Genomic DNA, 23,673 nt, shown 5'->3' on the forward strand with positions numbered 1-23,673 from the left:
GCAGTTGCGATGAAATCGAAAGCTTTCATCAATTTTCATTCTATTTGTGCGTGATGATAATAAATGTATAAAATATGAATCATTTTTCTGAAAATGTTTTACATGCTTTATGCGAGAATACTAAATTAATTTACATAGTGATATGTTAAATTAATATATGCTTGGGGAAGACATATCTCGGCATTGTATTTTTTTTTTTTAAGAAGCCTCACTGAAAATTCTTTTGTTGAACTCGTCGGAAATTCGATCATAAAGTTTTCCAACCGTGGAGTTCTCTCCTCGATGTATTTTAAATTGTTTTTAGATTTGTCAGAGACCTTTGGGAAAATTCGTCGCTAGTATAACGAGCCTTTTTATATATATGTCTACATTTTTAAATTAATTACATTATTACTTTGAGAAACGAGAATATCGCGAGTATGAAATTAATTTGTTTAAAAATTGGCATAAGAATGTCTTTTAATCTAGATTTATAATTATAAGTTTATTTTTACATTTTATAATTTTCAACAAATTGAAAGTATATAAATCAACGTACCGTATTCTCCTGATATATATATTATATTTCCGCTTCATTTTCAGCATTTCTATCGTTGAAACAATTTCAATCGGATATTTCACACGAATATATAGGATGTGTCAAAAATTTTAATTTTCTACGTATTTACGCACGAAATTACGCTTTAGAATTATTTTCAAGCTTGTCATGTCCAATCGAACGAATGTCACACACTATTACACATACGATTTTCATATGATCTCGTACCTTTTGTTAGAAATAAAACAACGAGGAGCTTAATGTTCACTTAAATCGTTTAAAAATTATTTATATAAGCGAAAGATATTTAAACATCGCGTTCTTCAAAAACTCAAACAATCGTACGAAAAGCTTATCGTATATTATTTGAATTTTTCGTTAGATTTTTTAATAATTTCTTTTATCCAGTATGATTATTCGAAAAAAAAAAAAGAAATTGCTGAAAAAAGCGACGTTCATTATACGAAAACAACCGCGTCGCGTGCTGGCGGTCCGCACACTGTCGTTCGGTCAAACTCGACGAGAGCTCTCTCTCTGCCACCAGAGAGAGTTTTCACGACAGAACCTTCTTAGCAATGCGCAGACGCTTCCCTCTTTTCCTCGGATTTCCTAGACCTTTCCTTATTTTTTAAATAATAACAGAAAGAGCATTCAAAAAATATTTCTCTTATTCCGATTACATCTTTCTAACTTTCAAACATTTCTTTTATTTTTTTAAATCTTATAGATCAGCTGAATGGATTAGAGAACTCATAAATATGGAAACTTCCATTAACGATCAAGACGATGTTCCGAGTAATCATTTAAAATGATCGTTCTTTTTAATAGAATTTCAAATAAGATATATTGATGTTTCGATCAAGAAATAATATCAACTTTTAAATAATACCCACTTTTAATTAGTTCATTTATTGTTTCAAGTAATAACAAACTTTATCGCTGCTTAAAAAATAAAAAGCAAAGACAGTGTCGAAAGTTATTTCATTAGGGTTGCAACGGTATATCGTTTAATGAGTTAAACTAACTTAAGTAGAGTTTTGAGGTTGAAATCTATTTGTTGATAATTTTTTATCATGTTTCCCTTTTAATAATCTACAAGTTTCTTCGTCGGAGATTTTACTGGCCAGCTGGCGTCCGACATTAATTTCTTTCAACACGATGAATATCGATTTTCGCGAAAAGAGTACGATTGAGTTATGAGAGAAACTGTCATTTCAATTGTCCTTTTAATTATAAAGATGTTTGTTAAATAATCGATTTATCTTTTAAGGCTGTCCATCATCTTATCATCAAAACGTGCATGACATCGGTATTAGTTATCCAAACATTTTTCCTTTGAATTCCAACGAATAAATATCGAAATATTCTCTTTTTCAAACGACAAAAATAAAAAAATTCACAATTTCGGTAATATTATAATTATTTAAATGATATAAAATCTACATGAAGTACAATAAATTAATAATTAAACAATAATATATTATCTCGCGAATATGGATTTTAGATTAGAGTTACTGTTATCGCAGCTTCAGATGCAGCAACCTCCACATGATGAGATCTGGGTCGATAGTACTTGCAATATATCGAAATCTTATGGGATGCAAGTACTACCGAGCGAATGGCTAAATATTTCAATGCTTTTCCAAAATCATATATCTCTATTTTTAACTTAACTTGGAAGTACTTTTATTTTACATTATTAATTTTACTTTGATGGGTAATGACATTAGATATAGTAGTATTCTTAAATTATTTCACAGGGAATCCTACTGGATGATTCTAATTATAATGTATTATTCTAATTATAATTATTAAAATAAACAATATAATAATCAGATTTATATACCAATCTAATTGCCACATAATGGAGAACAATTTTTTTTTCCTTTATTTCTCTTTAGTTCATATTTTGTTAATATCTATTGAATTCATATATGCTAGTTGCAAAAGGTGATGAATAGCCTTAATCGTAATCCACGATCGAACGGTTTATAAAAAGAATTGGAACATCCATGAAGGAAAGTTTTTTTCAAATAACCGATAGATAAAAAAATATGGATATAAAAATTTATTCAACATTTTTCCAACGGTTATAAATGATAGCTAAGCCGAAGTTCTTGTTTATCGTATTTTTTTGGATCCTCCATCTGGTCTATACTTACAAAGAATAGATTACGCCGTAGTTCGATAAAAATCACCATCGTATCGTCGATGCGGTTTTGGGATTAACGTCAATAAAAATGTTTCGCATATTTACGATAAAAATACCTCGCATATTTACGATAAAAATTCCTTTTGAGATTTTCTACGGCAATCATATCTAATTAAATCGACGAACGAAATGCCTTTCTTTGATTTCTTCTTTCTTTATCATGTAGATTTCTATTCTTTACATTCGTAAAAAATTATCCCTTGTTTGTAATCTTTGGGCACAGAAATTGTGTTTCGTACTTACAAAGTCAAAGCAGGGCTTAATCGGTTGATTCACAGAGGTATTTTGGCTTGATAAGAATTTGCTAATTGGAGAAGTTAATGAAAGCATAAAAAAGTATCCCGTAAAGGGAAAAGCTAATTCGTTCGTTCATTTCGATGTTTTCTTCTTTCATCATATTTATTTCTCATTCACATTTAAACTCATTGTGAAGTTTCGCATTTCTAAGAATAAAAATTATGGTTCTCGGCGTAAGATAAAATATCAATTATCAAACGATTTGTCTGGCGAACGCTAGCAATAGATTGAATGATAAATTTCCAATAACAATCTTAAAAAAGTTCGACAACATTTAGGAAATAAGCTTATTGGACGTTGTAGGTAATATCGAGTTTTGATGGAAGGAAAGTCTAATTTTCGAAGGACTCTTTCATCAGCAACGTCGAGGGATATAATTTCGTTAAGCACAACAAACGTATCAATCGATCGTCGTCCTTAGACGAAATCGAATTTTCGATGGAATCCTTTCGTAGAAGAATCTTCCGACTTTCAGTAATTTGAATGAAAAAAGAAAAAAAAAAAAGGAAAACCAAAAAGAAGAGAAAAATATATTCGATTAGACTACCGAAAGTATTCGCTCACTTAAATTTGTTGATAAACGAAAAAGAAAATGCAAGAATAAAATTACTGCCGAACCGATTGAGTTTATTTCACATTACGTTTTCCATTCCTCGTCGCTTTAATGGGATTTTCGACCGAGTCATAAATCAATTTCGTTTTTACGATTTTACGACGAAACGGAAAGAAAGAGAGAAAAATGGAAAGAGAGAGAGAGAGAGAGAGAGAGAGAGAGAGAGAGAAAGAGAGAGAGAGAGAGAGATTATGAGAAGAGGATAAGAAGTATAAATCGAATAAAGAAAACGTGGAGGATCGATTTATATCTTTACGTTAGTCGTTTGACTGTGTATCCATCCGGTCGACATTATTCGGTCCTGATCGAGTTAACATCCTCGTTTCGCGGCTAACGTAAACCGATTACTTGGACCATCCATAGACCACCGACGGGACAACGGCGACAACGAGAAAGAGAATGAGAGAGGAGGTGGAATGGTGGAACAACAGGAGGGTGGTCTTTGTGCGGTGACAACGATGAACTCTAGGAGTTGGGCTTACCGAACATGTCTGTTGTTGTACGATCGTTGAAGACAAGGTAACGAGTTTCGCGTCCCCATAACTTTAAGGAACTTGTTAATTATATTATTGAGCGACTAACTTTTCTTCAAATTTGTTCCTCATGCTTCATGTATCTTACGAATCATTCGACGTTAGTTCAAATAAGTATGGCATGACGTCGATCGAAATAAAATTATCTATATTTTGAAATGATTACAAGAATATGATAGTATTTTTATTTTTTTTCAGAATTAAATGATATTGTTTTAATTGTTTTTCGTTTTAAGAAATTCTGATTTTCTATGTAATTGACTGTTTCATGCTTGAACGATATAATTGAAATGAAAAAATGGCAAGTTAATAGTTTCAAAGATGTATTGGTTAAGTTTAGAATAGGTTAAACAAATTCATAGCTCAAAGTTAAATTATTTGTTAGATTAATTTAAATTCACGAATATGTGCTTTGAAGTTAGCATTGCCTAATTCCCAGTTGCACATTATAGTCCGAAGATTTGGAATCCTTCGCGGGGAATCCATCTACGTAATAGTTCCCATTAAAATCATGAGAAATAGAATCAATGAGTTAAATTTCTTCATTCGCTTTTAGAACTTGAATCTTTATCGATCTCTTATCGTCTTTCGTACTAAGTGTAATAAGACGATGAAATACCTTAATTGCCGACCGTTTCGAATCGTATCGCGTATTTTGAGATCGTGTCAGACTCGAGATCTTCAGTAGTAAATGAGAAAAGTTGACTAGGAATAAGATATCTATATATATATATATATATATATATATATATATATATATATATATATATGTATAATATATATTTTCGAGTAGAGATTTAAGTGCAAATATATTCTCATTGGTTAACCAGAAATAAGAAATTTGGTAGATTTAAAATATCACCGATTAAAATGTTCGTAAGAATTAGAGCGTTAACTTACAACGTTTGTAGATTAATTCTCTAATGCATGGATACATATTTGTTTGTAGTTCATTCTTAGGAGTATTACCGAGAATAGAGAGAAAAAAAAAAGAAACGGAAAGGGAAGGAAAGGTTAACTGATTAATCTAGCAGTGAGTGGAAAGGTTGTGTGATAGTTAACTCTTGCAATATAAATCATTGCGATTTATGCCTGGTCTAGATCCTAACGATTTATGTTCGCAAGGGTCTTACTTGATCCTTAGCCAAAGAGAAAAACGTAGTTCGCACTGTAATCTTCGTGGCTTTGTTTTTTACTTAAAGGTAAAATATATTTTCAAACTTTCTAACTTTCTTCGCGATTTCAACTTATACAGTTATTTTACACTTAGAATTTCAATATCTTTAATCGGTTCGACGATAGTTCAAGAAGTATTTCGAGCCTTAAAAAAGAAAACAAGAATGGAAAGAGCATCGATTATGCTAAATCTTAGAAAAGATTTACGAGTATAAAGTTATCTTGTCGTTTACTAACAATATCCATTTTGTAAATCTTTACGGAGATGGCTAGTAAAAGAGGCTGCTAAAATATTATTTCTTGGATGAAACATCGTTACGTCAGAAACGGAGGACGAAAACGAAATGTCCGGAGCTCGATTAGTTCTCTTCCGTCCCTTCTTAACCCTGTAACCTTTCTTTTTCTTTTTTCTTTTTCTTTCTGTCTAACGCTCGCGCGTTCGTCCAGTGAAAATTTGATTTCCCAGTCCGAGGGCAATTCCATCCTACAAACTTATTTGCGGTATTGGGTCGGACGTTGCGAAATAGATCACAAGAAGTATTTCGAAGGGCTCAGGTGTTTCTTTCGTGAAACGTCCAACGATTTGTTCCGAATTTAATAAGGATACCTTTTGTAACGCGTCTTGTAACTAAAAGCCAAAAGAGAGTGAGAGAGAGAGAGAGAGAGAGAGAGAGAGAGAGAACTCGATAAATCAAATTAATTTATCTCTTATGCTTGCATTTCTTTTTATAAAAATAATACACCTGATATAATTAATACCCAAAAATACGATATAATTTATAACTACATTATGTTCAATAAAATGAACTTTCTCTTATGCATTATATGTCATGCTCATCATTCATGAACAATGTTTGTACTTTCTGTTTCATTTTCTTTTGTAATATCTCGTATACGTAATTTTCGATAGTTTGTCAACGATCGATCATCTTTTGATCTCCGATAAAAATACGATTTTTTTGTTGAGACGATGTAACGCCATATTAAAGTCGCGTCAGACAATTTTCCGTTGCTTGGAAAAGCAGAGACTATTGCGAGAGAACCAATATCCTGAACACCCTTTCACTCACGAGCTTGTATCCACACACATATTCACACTTACACATGGACACCCTTTTTCCGGTATCTAAGCTTTGTTCATTCTCCTCCAATAACTAACAATGAAATTTACGCAAAAGATTTTTCTATCTCCAATGAGAAAAGTACTTGTTTATTTAAAATCACGTATTAAAGGTCGCACGATAACGAATCCAGAGAAACTAATGTTATGAGTAATTGAAACAGTTTCGGTGCTTAATGTGCGGCTGGCACGTACATATGTACAAAGAGAATTCGAGAGATGCAAGTTATCCGCGAAACTACTGTTCGTTCTAAACAAGCAGTTATCTATGAACAAAGCTAACTGAACGTGATGGTTCGTAAGCGGCAAAATTTGAACGCAACAAAATTCAATCATTCATGGAATGTATTAATTTATGTTAGAGTTAGAAACAGGTTTTCTCTTGGCACAAACCATATAATCTCATCTCGATCTCTCATTTCCTTTTCCCTTAGGACCATTAATCTGAATTTCCATAGATAACCAATGTCCCGTAAGAGAAAAGGTAAAAAATAGGAGGATAAAATGCACTCGTTGTAGTCGAGATATGATCGTTGAATGGAAGCTTCTTCTTCTTTTCCCTTCTTTCTCTCTCTCTCTCTCTCTCTCTCTCTCTCTCTCTCTCTCTCTCTTTCTCTCTCTCTCTATCTCGTCTCACGAGAGAGCAGTTTATCTGACGAACTTTGAGATTCTTTTCTGTATTTCTCTTTACCGGATGATAAGTTCACCAGACGATAGTTTATTAAACGATTTGTTTGTGCTATTTCTACGTTTGATTCAAAGCCAATTTGTAGTTTTCGATTGTATTAAACTTAAAGGCGAATTCGGAATATTTCGAAATTGTTTTAGAAATGAAGACAATTTGCATGAATAGTTTCCTCTTTTCTTTTTATCGTCTTTTACAACGATTTGTTATTGCTAGTTTTAGAAACGAAGGAAGTTTCTAGGATTCATACCACTGATATAATACACAATCAAGCTACCCCCTTTTGTCGTCTAAACCATGCAAGTGCATAACGTGGAAATGGTATTGTTACAACGACGACATGCTTCCGGCAATGTCGTTGGAATTCAGAATAAGAAGCCGTCATCTGGAGAGAGAGAAAGAGAGAGAGAGAGAGAGAAAGAGAGAGAGAGAGAGAAAGGAAAATGTATTTATCTGAGGATAACTTCGTATAGTTGAAAGAATACAAAAATTGTTTTTGGTATTTTCAAAATACACGTACGCATTTTGTTTATTTGTATTAACTAAACCTTGGATATTACTACTATTTATAGTAATACCCAAGATATTATTGCAAATAGTATTGTCATGGACATAAGTAAACATAGAAATCAATTAATATTATTATTTTCATTATAAATATTTCGTTTGAACGATATCAATCTATCCTTGATCTATGATTAATGGAAAACTTTCTTTAAAACGTGATATTTTTAAAGAATATTTTCTATAAATCCTAGAGAAAAACTTTTGCCGAATGACTGATATTTTTGCAACGTCATCGTGATAAACCTTTCACGAAGAATGAAACTGTTATTTTGCGGAAAATATCCCACGAGAAAAATTTCGTCCGATTTATCATTACATTTTATTTTAAAATACATATTCCAACGTGACAAGGACGTTTTTTTTATATTATTCCGTCCTACATCTAACGTAGTGAAACGTTGTTGTTTCTTAGATTCTTGGGAAGATAATATATTTAGAAGCAACGCATGGTGTGAGATTAACACAGATTATGTTCACAATATGTCTAGGAAAATCTATTCACACAAGCAAATGAGAAACTTGGTAAAGACATTAACATAACTCGTACCACATAGTATATAAGGAAACAAGAGAATATTCTTGTTCGTTCATTTATGAACATTCTTAATGGTTGTTAAAAAATAAAAAATGAAAACCTATCTTAAGTTTGATATCACTTTTTCATTAAACAGAAAACGCTTTAGATGAAATGGTTTTGAAAGGAAGAGGTTGTACTGTTAAAACCATTAGCCTTAAAGATAACCGAGAATTCATTGTAAACGTTTGAGGTTTCCTTTGATATCATGAAATGAGTAGAAATAACGGAAACATTTTAGATTCCTTTAAATTTCTTTTGACGATTGTCTCGAAAAGATTTTCAAGGATACCTCAAATATAATGTCTTCAATAGCGACGTGACAATTACATTTGGTTGAAGATAGAATAAAACTGGGACAAATAAGAAATTAGTGTTCCGTAAAGATCTATGCTCGGCAATTTGAAATTATCATAAAATATGTATATATATTGCATAATACATTATATAATATTTTATGTATTACGTATGCATAATACTTTGTAAAAGTTATTTTCAATATTTCCAACATTTGTGGAAAAATGAAAAGCTAAAGAATTGTCGTTATATCCTTTGTTTCGAAAAGTAGACAAATTTCAAAGTAACATACTCGAGAATAAGTAACATACTTTACTTCCGAACGAAATCATCCTCCTGACCCAGTAAAAAACTTTACCGAAAGAAGAAAGGAAAAAGTGAATACGATTCGAACATACCTTTGAAGGTTCTTTAGGATGTTAATGAAGCGAAATAGAGATTGTAGAACAGTATAAAGAACAGATGGAAAACATTTAGGTATTCACACGTGTATTTCTTTCGCGATACAATTTCGAACATCGAAGAACCAAAGGGAAAAGTACGAAAGAAAAAGAAAAAAGAAAAAAAAAAGGTCGAAAGGGAAGGAGACGAAATGGTTGACTGGTACTACTGTACTAGTCCGCGTGACGTCAGAAATGAGGGAGAGAAGCCTGTTGAAGATGCAAAGGAAGAAGGAACACTCGAGGCTTTAGCTGACGTGGCTTTACGTGCCAGTATAATGGCCCTTGTCTTCGCGGTTCCAAGTTCTATTCAAGCTTGAGGCGACTCACCGACCGCCGAGCGACACCACCGTCGTTAAATCTGCTTAGCAAGCCTCGCCTTATGCTTCCTCTTTCTCTTCTTTCTTTTCTTCTTCTTTAACTTTCCCCGTTTCATTCCTTCTTCTTTTCCCTCTTCTTCTTATTCTCTTCTCCTTCTTCTTCTTCTTCTTTCAGTTCACGTTTTTCATTCGTCCATTGTCCTAGACTCTTCCCTATTTTGTCATTTGCTTCACAATTAAGATAATAATAATTTTTTTTTTTTCACAATTCTGTCGAATATAACAAAATTTTAGAAAAAAAACATGATTCTCTTCAAAATAATCGTAATAGAGCGTGGAAAATCTCGTTGATTTTTTCCTTATGATTGCACATCTTGTCCCCCTTTCTGTTTTTTTTTCTTTTTTATTTTTTTTTTTTTTTTTTTTTTTCTTTTTTTAAGAATCATATAAAAGTACGGAATACAGAGAGAACGAAATCAAACCACCCAAGGGAATCGGATCTACGTTCTCTCTGACGCCACGGTAATCCTTCGTATTTCCCTCTCGACCTTGATTTACTCCGAAGTAACTCCACTCGAGCTTCATCTACCTACGCGCAAATCCCGTCTTCTTCTTTTCTATCTCACTTTCGACCGGTACAAATTGAATCGACTCATTCCTTCTCATTTCTTGGTACGTCGACGCTTGATCGTAATGAGATCCTTCGGTACGGCTATTCGCACGACTATTCGAATACTATTCCTTGAATTGGCATGAGAAAAATGTTCGTCTTCGTTTTAAACGAAGATAAGGATGACGTAGAAGGACATTTACATCTAGGAACGAAAGGATGCGAGACACGTTGGGTTGAACTCTTATACATGGAAAGGGAAGTACGATAAATAGGTGAGCAAGCATAGAAACGACGTTTGACGGTGAGCTCACGCTTCCGGATTATTTACGAGCTGTATGAGACTTGACTTTGTTAGCAAGGCAACAGACTCTAGGCCGTCTATATAATTCAACAACGAAGTTAGGATTAGAACGATTAGAAGGAACAGTTTACGAAATAAGCTATTTATTTTTCATCATTTGATTATCTAATTCTGATATTTCATGGTACGTTTGTCATGCGAACGTAAGATTCTTTTTACTTGTTATGATTTTCATCCTGATTTGGATGTTTTTCGTTCGTTAGAGTGAGAAAGCTTCGAGTAAGGTCATCTCGATAAGGTACTATCCCCCAGAGGAGAACAAACGAGCACAAGTGCTACGTTAGTCAAGAGACTTGGACGTTCTTAGATGGAATTAGTTAAATTTTGTTTTAACCGTTGAGCATTAATGAATAACTAAATTTATACATATTTGCATTAGCTCAATAAAAACAAAAAAGTTAATACATTGTTCATTTTTTCAAAGTTTATTACAAATTTCTTTGATAGTTACAAGAAAGCAATAGACAAACAATTTTTTCATGATCTTCGAACAAACGAGATCCGTAACAAGTTTAAAATTATGGGATTCAAAAATCTTTACGATATTCTTAATTCTGTTACATTGTAAACGTTTGAATTGTCTTCAAAAAGATACTTTTTGATATCTTTCAAAAAGATACTTTTTGATATCTTTCAAAAAGATACTTTTTGATATCTTTCAAAAAGATACTTTTTTTTTTTTTTTAATATAAATATATACATGCAAATTTTGGCAATTTTAACCTAAATTAGCTCGAGTAATTAAAAATAATGTTAATTATATGTTTCATGAAAATAGGAGCATAGTGCCTCCATCTTTTGCTGTCTCGTGAAAATACCCCGCGTTAGTCTATCGATCTGTTTGCCGAAAAATAAAATTCTTTGATAAGAGATATTACCCGTGTTTGATCAGACGAACTCGATTGATAAAATACTTTATGTTGGTTAGACAGTACTTAAAGCCCTTTTACCTTTCAGGTTTTCATAAGTTATTTAAATAAAAATTAATTTATCCTCTTCCGGCAAAATATTTGAGTCACAATCAGAACTTTATTTTCCCAAGATGAAATTAAAATCTTTTTATAAGGAAACCCAATGTAATCTGGTCTATCACGAAACTTTGCAAAAGTTAATATTATCTTTCGAAAGTTTTTCATTGCACCGAAATACCATCTAATCATGCATGAATTGGCATAGGATAGCTTGTGCTTGATTCTTAAGAAACCTTGACGATTAAAAAGTGGGTCATAATCCATAGCAAATATTACATAACATCTCGAGTAAAGACAAAGTTGAAACTGGAATAACGAGTGTATATATTCATGAAATTATTCCCATCGGCTTGATTCTCAATGACTTTGAGAGGAACAATTAGAAAAATGTATCGTTTCTTTCTATAAAGAAAGAAAAGATTTCCGAATGTCTTTCTCTCTCGACAGACGCATAGGGCTTTAAACAATAATAACGCGTTCGAACGATGAAAAGCTTTTCTGCCCTTCGGCAAAATCCCTTCCCTTCGTTTCCTTTGTCCCAAAGCTTTCTCTCATTCCATTTCTAGCATCTCACTTTCGTCTCTCGTGCGATCGAGCAAGCAAAAGGTATCAGCATCGGCACGTATCCTCGTTTCTGTCGCGACCGAGTTAGGCGGTCTGAGTTCGCACATGCGCCTGCTCGTCAGAGCTCACGGTTGCGAATAAGAGAAGGATGGAAAGAGGGTGAGAGAAGACAGAAGGGGTCGTCACGGAAATCAATACGGCAATGTCCGCCGGTAACCGGCCCAGTCGGGGCTCATCCTTTGCGAGAATCACATCGAAGCTAGTGCAAGATCAACAACGTTACTACGTCAGCATCGTCGTCATCAGGAGGGTCCATTTCAGTCGAAGGTCATAAACGAGGATCGACCTCGTGCCAAAAATCTAAATAATTCTCAGTGAAAGAAGAAAAGGAGGAAGCTAAGTAACGTGAAACGAATAAAGGAATATAGGAAAGAAAGAAAGAAAAAACGAAGGAAGGAAGGAAGGAAGAAAGGCGGAACCACCTTCTGAATCGTCGTTCTGTGAATACGAGAGAGGGGAGGAAGGGTGATATCGTTGGTAGGGTGTTGAGCAGGTATCTCGAAGGTAACTGACCCTGTGCAACAGTGGCAATTCTTCCGATCCTATCGTGAAGCTTCAAACGTGAAGAGATCACTTCAAGACTACTACTTGTTTCACGAAGAGATAGAAAACAAAACAAAAAAAAAAAAAAAAAAAAAAAATAACATTTATCAAAGTTCCTTCTGCGATTAAATCAAGAACAATCGGTTGTGTAAAAATTTCTTTCTCTCTTTTCGGAGAGGACAAAGTTCTCTTCTTTCGTAATAAGAATCCCATAAAGGAGGGAAACAAGACTCGTTGATTTCTCGAAACGTTCGAATATCTACCGAGTACCACGATCGTGTTAATAGGCAACGAGAAGGCCGGCAGGCTGTTGGGACGTCTGGTAGGCGCTCGCGATTGCTCGTTCCGCAGGGATTTATCTCAACACTCCCAAAACGGCAACCCGTCGTTGTCGTGGTGCTGCCGGGGCCCCGCCGTTAGCCGCGAGAGATCGCGAGAAGGGAGCACGGCAGAATCGATCGAAGGATCGACGAGCGGATCGGTTGCCTCCTCCGCAAACGTTACCACCGCTTCCTACGCCGCTTCTTGTTGGCGGCCAAGTGAGATGGAGGAGAAGTCCTCGGCGCGCTTCTCGGAGTACCTGTTCGCCAAGATGGACGGGCAGGACGTCTCGGCCTCTCAGGGTCCCCGCAAGGTGACCGCCGACACTAGGAAGTGGATGCGGGAAAATCTCTTGCTTATGATCACTCTGTCCGGTGTACTTCTTGGTGTGATCCTTGGTAGGTAATTCCTATAAAAACGTTACAGGTTTTAATTTCAATTATTTCCGATCGATAAATTATTGATCATACATTAAGAACGTACATATGGTATTCATGCTTTAAGTAGAAATTTTTTTGCTTTGAATAAAATGCGTTAAGATTGATTGATTTCTTTTACGATAGCCTTTATTGATATTAAGAACAAGGCAATTTTACCCTCTCGTTTCTCGGTAACCGCATTTGTTTATTTATAAACTTCGGGTAGGGATGGGTCAAACGGCTTTCACTTTACAGGATAAAGCGTGGATTAATAATTTATCATCGAAGCTAATATAATGGATAATTTCTTCTCCTCAGTTATCATACTACGCGTTATATCTATTCTCAAAATTCAATTTTATATTCGATATTTAACGCTCTGCTCGAATTAATGATTTTCCGATATTTATGTAATTAGTTTTGTTCGCTGAATAATCGTTTAAAATATTAGTTAATAGTATTTTTTAAGTTGTTAGAAGTAGAAAAAATGTTATCATATGTGATCAAAAATACGCATTAATAAATAATCATCATTCGTATTTCTGTCACATCGTGTCACACGTGTACTCTCGATAATCAATGGATTCTACGGATGTCGAAGTAACACACGAACCAAGTGCATATATGCGAATGCATGGTCGATAAGTAATTGCTTGTCTATAGAACGAGAAGAGAATATCGGGTTGGGTACATATACATTAAAGTTATTGTCCTTTCAAATTTTCACATCGCTTTTCTATTCTTCCTTTACAAAGAATAATATATCGTAAAAGCAAATAAGTTTTCAAGTATTATTTCAAAACTATAAATCATTTGATAAAATAATTTGATGAAGTTATTTCGACGAATACTTTTATTATTATTGTTAAAAGACGTCTAAAACTTTAACCAAATAACAAACTATTTTATCACTAACATTCGTACGTTTTCTTTACATTCGATCGAGTTCGTTATTGTTGAAGTAAACAACAGATACTTATCGTTATTGTCCATAGTGAAACACCTTTTTTTTTTTTTTTTTTTTTTTCTTCATGATTGATCATATGTACATTGTCCTCTATATTTCCGTTGGCCTTGGTTCCCTTGGCATATAGCTGCTCTTGGCATATCGTGAAAACGATTTATCACGTGGACTCTTACTTTAATGTTCTTTGTATCTTCAATGCAATTTCATTGACAGTATATTTCAAACGTTTATAACTATATAATGCGACGAGCAAAATAATATCACTAAGTAATCTTCGTTAATGGCATCAGTTTTGGATTATCTAGGACACTTTTTTTTTTCTTGTTATTCACGACCATGAATGAAGTATGATCGAAAGCTTACGATGCCTTCGTTGATAATTCAATAGCCGATGACATTACATTGATCGCTACGTTATCATAAATATTTAATTAAGTTAGAAATCAAAGCTAACTATAATCTCGTGGACTTGTGTAGAAGAGATACTATTTTACAAAGATAATTATGCAAAGAGTATTGCAGGACGGTATTTGCGTCGATCGATAAAGCTTAGTCTATGAGAATTATGTTTTATTTTTCCACGTCAACGATATAGATTTTACACGGGGAACGAAGAAAGTGTGAGAATTCAATAATATTGATAATGTACGTGTTTTTCTTGCATTATTTCATCTGTAAAGAGAATGAACACGAGTTATCGTTCGATTATACTCTTTCGCACTATTATCCAATAACATTTAATTAATTTAACGAATAAAGAGAGAAGAGAAGAAATGTATTAAGCACGTATCGACTTATCATAAACGTTTGAAAAAATTAAAAAGTAGTATTTAATTTTTTATATAAATTTTTTTGGAAATTCAAAATATATAGTATATAAATTTAAATAAAATAAAATTTAATTTTTCATAGATTTTTCGAGAATTCATTCATTATTGTAAAATATTTGGAAAATTTGTACCGTTATCATGGAAATGATAAATAGTAAGTAAAAAATATACTCAAATAAATCACGCATGTGGCCCGTTAAAAACGTTTATGCATAGAAACGCTTCCCCGTATCTTCAAGGCTTCTCCTCATGAATTTTCATATCTACGATGTTCGAGCCATAATCGCAAGTTCGATTGGGAATTTTGCCAACGACAACATAATAAGAAATACTCATTGATTTTACTCGAAATAAAAAGAATATTTTTCCAACGGGGATGGAATTGATTACGTGTGTACTTGTGCGTTATAGACGACCCAGTTTGAAATTACCATTCGTTACGTAAAACTCTTGCAGTGGTCACATTATCCCGTTAAAAGGTGTCAATCATCGATGAGAGGTTTCCTTCAAAAGTCTCATCTAATTAACTTCCTACCGAAACTCGATCTTACTAAACTCGTATCTTTCAAGCACTTTGCTCTTTATATGACCCCTTGGAAGGTTCAAGGGCAGTTTGCGTCTTCATATTGAGTTATATTTTGCCGCACGTAAACATCCACCTATGTTTTCGGTAATCCTCTCCTTGTCCAGTTGAAAGATTATTTAAAGAATTTTCTTGGAAGAGAAACTTACAAAATGCTTTTCTCGAGCTTCTAAGTCGGAACGCCTTATTAACTCTTCCTTAAATACGATGAAACGCCAACATTTCCTAGCAAATTATCCAGTAACATCTTACTTCAAGAAAACTTTATTCAATTAGAAAAATAATTATCTCAATAGCTACTTCAATCTAAAAGAGTAGATAATTTCTTTCATTTTACTTTTTCCTTCGTATATTTTATTACAAACGATCTTGTATAATTAAAGGATTTGGTTTGCGACCATTGGGCCTTGGCGATGACGCTGTAATGCTGATTAGCTATCCTGGAGAACTTTTTATGCGAATACTGAAATTAATGATTCTACCTTTGGTAATTGCTAGTCTCATATCAGGTGAGTTTAATTTAGAAATATAACGAAAAAATAATACATTTAATTCTTTTTAATAACGTTCGTTCGTTTTACTTCAAAGGTTCAGCAAGTTTGAATGCTAGGATGAATGGGATGATAGCCGTACGAACTCTCGTCTATTTCATACTCACATCCTTTCTCAATGCCGTAATAGGAGTTATCCTTGTTCTCGTTATTCACCCTGGAAATCCAGGAATCAGAGAATCGATTATACCACCGACTCATGCCAGAGCCGTCAACATCTTGGACAGCCTTCTGGATTTAGGAAGGTAATGAACAGTTCTACTTTTATCCTCTTGACATTTTCATATATATTCCGAATTAAATTCGTCGAGCCAATATTTATTATTTCCATTCTTAACAAATTCTTTATTTCTCTTATATTATTTAATAAGCTTGTTTATTTTCAAACGAATCAAATCGATTCATAGTTTATCGCGTGAGAATGGAAGCGCAATAGTGGAAGATTTTACTCGTAAGACAGCACTCGCGCGAAAAGCACAAAGGTGAATTATCGTAGTTTCCATGCTGAAGGATTAAGGTCGGTCGGTTTCACGATCACCGAACTTTTTAAACGAAAAATTTTCATTGTGATCACGAAGACCAAACTATACTCGGCCAAAGACCAAAATAGATGTGCATCGATCGTGCGTGATTTATTCATGCGCGAAGTACACTTTTTCCTTGTCCGTGATATCTTTCTTTATACGGGTGGCTTTGTTAAACATTTCGTTCAAAGTCTCCGAAATGTGTAGAAACGTAAAGTGTCCTTTCGAGTGTAGAGTATGGCTACTCGAGTGTAGAGACGTCATTTAATTGAATCGTTTATATGTTTTATTTTTAGGAATATGTTTCCTGACAATCTCTTTCAAGCTGCGTTTCAACAGGTAAATGATATTCTTTACTTTGTTCGATAAAAAAAGAAATATAAAATAATAATCATGAATGTGATGTTAAAGGCACATACAGTTTACGTACCGAGAAAGCCACCGATACAAAATCAAACCGATGGTTTATCGGTAGAAGTGGTCGGTGAAGAAGACCTGATCAGAGTGATCCAATATAGAAGTGGTACCAACACTTTAGGCATCGTCTTCTTTTGTCTAGTCTTCGGTACTTTCCTAGGTACCCTCGGTGAGAAGGGTCAGGTTGTGATAGATTTCTTCAAGGCTGTTTTCGAGGTCATTATGCGAATGGTCTCCACTGTGATGTGGTGAGTAAATCTTAAAGATAACGAAAGAATAAAAAAAATATTGATGATTAATCATAATCTTTTGATTACACAGGATGACACCAATAGGTATAACTTCGGTAATAGCCGGAAAAGTCCTCGGTGTGAATGATCTGGCGCTGGTAATGTCGCAGCTAGCTTGGTTCATCGTCACGATCGTGATCGGTGTCTTTTTCTATCAGCTGGTGGTGATGCAGCTGATCTACCTGGCCTTCGTGAGAAAGAACCCCTTTAGATTCTACGCCGGCCTCGCCCAGGGTACACTCACCGCCTTCGCCATGGCATCAACGTGAGTCGTCGACCTTCGAATCCCAGCCCGACCTTCAGAGAACCCATCACGCCTGCCTTAAGGGGCCTCGGTCGTCATCGTCATTGTCGATTTCGATCTTGTTTCTCCACTTTCTTTTCTTTTCTGTTTCCTCTGATCATTAAGAGAACAGAAAAAAACTAATCTCAGTTTCTCTTCCCACTGAAAATAATTTCCCATCGTCTTCTCGATTGATTTTTCTATTTATCACATGTGACTTTCTTGCGTGATGGTGATCGTCCAAAATCTGCACGCGCACGATATATCGATGACGACGTGAAGACAGTGAACGTTTTCGAGAAACGGAAGGGCGTGTCGAAACGACTTGAATCGATTTTTTATAGAAACAATGTGTTTCAGCCAGCCGAGTGGAGTGGCTTTACGAGGCCGTGGTCCCCGTATCCGTTCCAAAATTTGGCCCACAGATTTATACAGCGTTTGAAAGATATTCTTTTATCTTCCTGCATAATCGTTTCCTTTGTGGAACGTATCAATTTTTTTTTGTCGACAAAACGTTGTATAATTCTAGCCGTAATCTCCTTTCCCATCCTTCCTTGACATTTTACACAATCTCTCTATTGTTATCGCGTTGTTCGCGAGGAGAGCTCGTCATGCCCCATGAAAAAGTGAGAAAGAGAGAGAGAGAGAGAGAAAGGGAGAGAGGTATGCAGTTCCGGGTGGCACTTAGGATGTGGATTACTACCGGTACCTGATACTCCGTGATTCGAACTTCCTTCAATCATTAATCGATTTCAATTTTCGGAAGTTTGAGTTTACCGGAGTGAAAGATTTCCACGTAACGCGCATAAAAATATATTATATCTAATCCTTATCAATTTTTCAACGATGGTGGAACTCTTCAGGAAAATTTTTCATATCGTTCAAACCGGAAATCGGCTGACTCCGTGTTACCTGGACTGATTTGTGGCGTGGAAGCTTTCTCGAAAATCGAGGAGGGCTCCACGTTTGATAATTTCTTCATCGTTATTTAGTTAACTATTAGCATTTTGTAAGATTTAAAATAAGGAACTGGAAAAATATTGGTTGTTTGCGCCGAGCCCGCTCTTCCAGGTTTGACGGGGACGTCCTTGACTGGCGAGAGCTGCTGGACCACGTGCGATCATTCTTTTTTACATCTTGATCATTCATTTGTGCGGATCGCGCGAAGCAACGATCATTTTTCCAGTTCAATTACCTTTCCATATCCTAAGTCATTGACGTAGAACTACTTTTTATAAAAAGTACAAAAAAATTTCATTTATTGATCTTGAACAAAATCATCGAGTATCACGTAATACTTCCGATATTTCGTCGTGATGATAATCGTCCACGTCTTTTTTATAAGTTTCTTATTTTATTCGAACAATACAATTAAATCGAATCTTCTTTCTTTAAAATTAAACTTGTCTTGTTCAAAGTATCTTTCAGAAGTTACCCTCCTTGATCGAGATATCAAAATTGCAATACTTTAGAGTCGCACGAAAAATATAGAAAAAATTTTTAAATATCATTTCTACGTCACTCCATGGATCCATTTCCTTTAGCCACTACAAAACGTCTCCGATGGAAATCTGTGGTTTAACCAGAGCGGTCGACCTCCAGCTTTCCTTCGATCCTCTCTCCCTCACCTTGGACCTAACCATTCGCTATTATCATCGTTAACGTCGAATCATCGACAATACATATCTAATTCAACCTGTTTTCTCTGTGGATTAACTTTTTCCAGAAAAGAACGTACACAACTGTGCGTACACTGTGACTGTGAAACACTGAGTTATCAGTGTATCTGAACAGAGACTATATGAATATCATGATGATGTATTAGAACACGCGCTGCACGCGACCTTTTGCAGGTGGTTGACAATGACAAAAAGAGAAAGAGAGAGAGAGAGATAGAGAGAGAGATAGAGATAGAGAGTGACCGAGGGTGGCCCTTGGTAAGTATTTGATGGCCGCAGATGAAGGTACATACAATTGTCTGTTGCAGATTTGATTAAAGTCAACGCTATATGGAAAGGACCGTTCGCAGGGCACTTCGACTTTAATCCGTGATTAATGCCACTTGATTTTCAGTTCTTCGTCACGGTCATTCTGGCTGTCCTTGATAGATTCTCTGATGTCTCTCGATCCTTCTCCCGTTCGTACATCTAGAAACGAAAATAGTTTAGACGAACGAGTCTTAGTTGACTCGTTTTGCATATCATTCGGTTTCGTGAGCATGAAATGACCTCTCCGTATTGTTATCATTACTATTATTACTGCCAAATCATTTCATATACACTTTTATACATGCATATGTAATAATACGATGATACTATACATTTCTAAAATCGTATCGTAAGGAAGAAAATTTTTTTAATCGATAGAAAAGATCTCTTTTTAACGCCAGAATGATCCTTATCGGCAGCAACCCTGGGGCATGCGGATTTATCCTTTTTTATTACTAACGAGAACGTTGGCCTGGTGTTTCTCTAACATAGCTTTGTACAGGGCTGCTGCACTCCCCGTTACTTTTCGACTGATGACCGAGAAGCTCAGGGTCGATCCCAGAGTCACCAGATTCGTCCTCCCGATTGGGTGCAACATCAATATGGACGGTACCGCGCTCTTCGTCGCGGTGGCAAGTATCTTCATCGCACAGATGAACGGGATCATTTTGGGTTTCGGAGAAATCATCACGGTTATGTAAGTTCAATAGTTAAAATGTTTATTCAATAATCTGCAATGAATTCATTGAACAAAGACTGTTTTTCTTCTTTACAGTTTAACATCCACAGCAGCATCCGTTTCTTCAGCTTCGGTTCCAAGTGCAGCTCTAGTATTATTACTAGTTGTTTTGAGTGCCATTGACGCACCCGTTCATGATGTTTCTCTTCTCTTTGCTATTGACTGGTTTGTGTAAGTTTCCTTTTTTTTTTTTATTTTTTTTCTTTTTTCTTATACTTTATAATTATACTAATCACATTGATATCTTCTGTAAAATTATTTATCCTATATAAAAATATAATTTATAGAGATCGTATAAGGACGACCAATAATATGTTAGGAGACTGTTATGCAGCTGCTGTAGTAGAGCAATTGTCCAAAAAAGAACTGATGGCATTGGACGCAGCAGCTTATCAGGTAAATTAGAATTAATGTTAATGTTCTTTAAGGATATTTAATTATCATTACTAATCAATATTTCTCATCGCTTTAAGTCTGAAACAGTACTGCCCACAACCTTAGCCAATGGATGCATCTCGGCTAACAGGGTACCCGATCCTGATACTATCGTCGTTGAAATGCAAGACGACACGAGGATAGCCGGCATCGCCAAGTAAACTAACTTGTTGGTAGGGCTAGGCTATCACTTTATATGCTCATTAACGACATTCGCTTTGCAAATCCAATCTACTTATCTTATCGATTTCAAATTTTTTATTTTGAAATCAAACGCTTACTAAATCATCAACGCTGTATGCTATCATGAACTTTGTTGCTTTTGGAGAGTCATTGCATTGTAGATTGCACAAATAATAGGTCGATGGTAATGCAACGTGCTTGTTGTTGCAACGATTCATGAAACGAGCCTGGCTCGACTCGCCATGTGCTTATATGCAAATCATTGCGCAACCAGCTTAAGAACATACAGCACGATAAGTCGATACGTGTGGTGATGTAAGAACATCGAGTTTACACGTTATAGTTCAATGATCAGGCTAAAGTAACGCGAAACAAAAAAATACTATTGTTTGTTGTACGTAGTTATAAATGAAAGTCTGCTTTATTGATTTTGTCTTTCGTAAATCGATCGATCGTTGAATATCTAACATAGTATCGGACTATGCGACTTTTGATTCTTTCACCTGACAGATAACATAAATCTAACATTAATTGTTGTAAATCGCTACAGAACAAGTCACACGATGTAGAAACATTTGAAGTATTTTCGGATTCATTTTGATTGCATTTGCATTTTGACATGTGCTCTCTTCATCGGGAAATAATTTTGCTATTAGTTAAATTCTAGTAATCAAGAAATACTTTATGAGATATTACTATATATTTTGACAATTTGTTTTTGTTTTTTTTTTAGCATCAGCGTACTACCAATACCGCGAAGCGTAACGGAGGAGACCGTTTGACTAATGGCCGATCTCGCAAGACAATTTAAAACGGTATACCTACGAGGTATGCCGATGAAATGAGAAAAGAAAACGATGGCGAGGTTAATATTAGGCACGCCAGTGCCTTTTCTCTTCTTTCTTATCTATTTTATTTTACTTAAACGACGTTATCAACTTCTCAATCCCAAAAATGTCGATAGAGACACTCTGCTAGGACACTCGATGACTTTGAAACGTCACGGAATTTAGATATCTCCATTTTCGAGAGTTAAGTGAGCAAAGTTTGAGACTGAGATTCGATCGATCACAGAAGGAGAATAAAGGCGGGACGATTAAAAAGAAAAAAGAAAAAAAAAAAAAACAGAAAAACTGAGAAAAACGAAAAAGAAAAGGAGTCAATATCGTATTGGAACGCGTATGCGTTTGCGATACAAGAGTAGCAATAAAAAGTTTGAGATACGTAAGTTTACAGAAAAATGCGCTTCTAGCTAGGAGCACCGAGGTGCAGAAGTTCGATGATTCGCGCGTAGAAAAATCTCGCTCGTATGCTACGAAGGTGTTGTTTTCTTTTGTCTATTCCTTTTTTTTTCTTTTTTTTTTTGGTTTCTTTGTTTCTCTGTTTCTTTGTTAGGTTTTTTTTTTTTTTTTTCTTTTTTTTAACGAAACGTTAGTCAAAACGATAAAGACGATCGACAATTTTGCTCGTAAATCGCGCGAGAATATTCTTGTCGATCTCGTGAATATTAGTAGTCTCATTTGACAAGTGATCATTCGCATCGTCGAATGGTGGTGCCTTAATTTCGATGCGCCCTCGGATTAGGTGCGATGAAAGTAAAGCGCGTCGTTGATGTATTCTTTTTCTTCGTACGTCATCCATATATTAATTCCTTGAAATGTTATCTGCAATATTCGTGTATCATCGAATGCGATGATATACGATGATGCGAAGCAGTATTTTGTATTATTCATCGACGTATGATAGATCGATTTTAGTCAATGACGCGAGCGAAATCGTATCAGTGATAAAAATTTCATCGCGAGTTCGACGAAAGTGAGACCGAAAGTGTTGTAGTGAGAATGATATAAGATTTAAATATTTAACGAGTAGCGTTTTCTGCGTGTTAAACGTTAGCATCATCGAACCCTTAAAATCATTTATACGCATAACACATATGTACTTCGCTCCTTATGAGAAAATAATGATTAATGCACCGTATTAGGGGTTGTAAGTAGATATCTTAAGATATTAAAGTTCGTTGTAATAACATATCCGCGATGCTAGTCGTGTAACATAAAAGGTGCTATGAGATGTTAAGCACGACGTTCTTTCTCACGAAGAGATTAGTGAGCTTTTTTCTGTAGTATTCGCGTCATTGGCTATGAATCGATGTCTGTATAGAAAAAAAAGCAAACCAAAAAAAAAAAAAAAAGAAAAGAAGAAGAAAAAAGAAGACAGTAAGGGACATGATAATCAAAAAGAAGATAAAAAGACAGACGTTGATTGATTTTTTACGATTCTCGTCGATCGATCGATCGATATACGACGAGAGAAAAAAAAAAGGATAAAATACTGATGCAGGTATAAAACGTCATATCGCGCGTTTCGCGTTAATTGTTGTCAAATTAACGAGAGTATCATACAACGTGTTCTCTATCATTTTCGAGACCCTTTACAGTCCTCGATTACTTCGGGGTAACTTGCGAGTATTGATCTTGGAATAAAAAGAGGGAAAAATAAGAATACTTTTAATATAGGTAACCGAAAAAGATGCTTCGAGGGCATCTTATTGAGTCTCCTCAAACAAAAATTGTTCATATTACTTTGAACTTTCACGAGTGACGATGTGATGAACGACGATTAATCAAGATAATAATTCTGTCTCACTTTTATAATT

The 23,673-nt window shown here is 35.0% G+C and overlaps 2 protein-coding genes across 5 annotated transcripts in view; one reads left to right on the forward strand and one right to left on the reverse strand.

Annotated features, from left to right (window-relative positions):
* Nucleotides 1-9,144, reverse strand: part of LOC124427960 (gamma-aminobutyric acid type B receptor subunit 2) — a 49,723-nt gene extending 40,579 nt beyond the window's left edge. For 2 of the 3 annotated variants that reach the window (XM_046971448.1, XM_046971446.1), the window contains exon 1: nucleotides 539-1,048. The gene's annotated coding sequence lies outside the window, so the exon portion shown is untranslated. Of the gene's footprint in view, nucleotides 1-538; nucleotides 1,049-9,010 lie in introns of those variants that run through there. The other variant, XM_046971447.1, reaches the window with a different exon arrangement.
* A 2,935-nt stretch (nucleotides 9,145-12,079) lies between these two features.
* LOC124427808 (excitatory amino acid transporter) lies at nucleotides 12,080-23,516 on the forward strand. 2 transcript variants are annotated; one of them, XM_046971124.1, is made up of 11 exons: nucleotides 12,080-13,203; nucleotides 15,988-16,113; nucleotides 16,193-16,400; nucleotides 16,976-17,018; nucleotides 17,091-17,344; nucleotides 17,418-17,651; nucleotides 20,160-20,354; nucleotides 20,433-20,567; nucleotides 20,684-20,792; nucleotides 20,870-20,988; nucleotides 21,748-23,516. In XM_046971124.1, exons 1-11 carry the CDS (start codon nucleotides 13,029-13,031, stop codon nucleotides 21,794-21,796), a joined length of 1,647 nt encoding a protein of 548 aa, XP_046827080.1. In that variant the 5' UTR covers nucleotides 12,080-13,028; the 3' UTR covers nucleotides 21,797-23,516. The 2 variants fall into 2 exon arrangements, with proteins under 2 accessions (XP_046827080.1, XP_046827081.1); XM_046971125.1 differs by having other exon boundaries at nucleotides 12,081-13,203; nucleotides 20,870-21,004.
* The last annotated feature ends 157 nt before the right edge of the window (nucleotides 23,517-23,673 follow it).

Source organism: Vespa crabro, chromosome 11, assembly GCF_910589235.1.
Source record: "Vespa crabro chromosome 11, iyVesCrab1.2, whole genome shotgun sequence".
Taxonomy (NCBI): domain Eukaryota; kingdom Metazoa; phylum Arthropoda; class Insecta; order Hymenoptera; family Vespidae; genus Vespa; species Vespa crabro.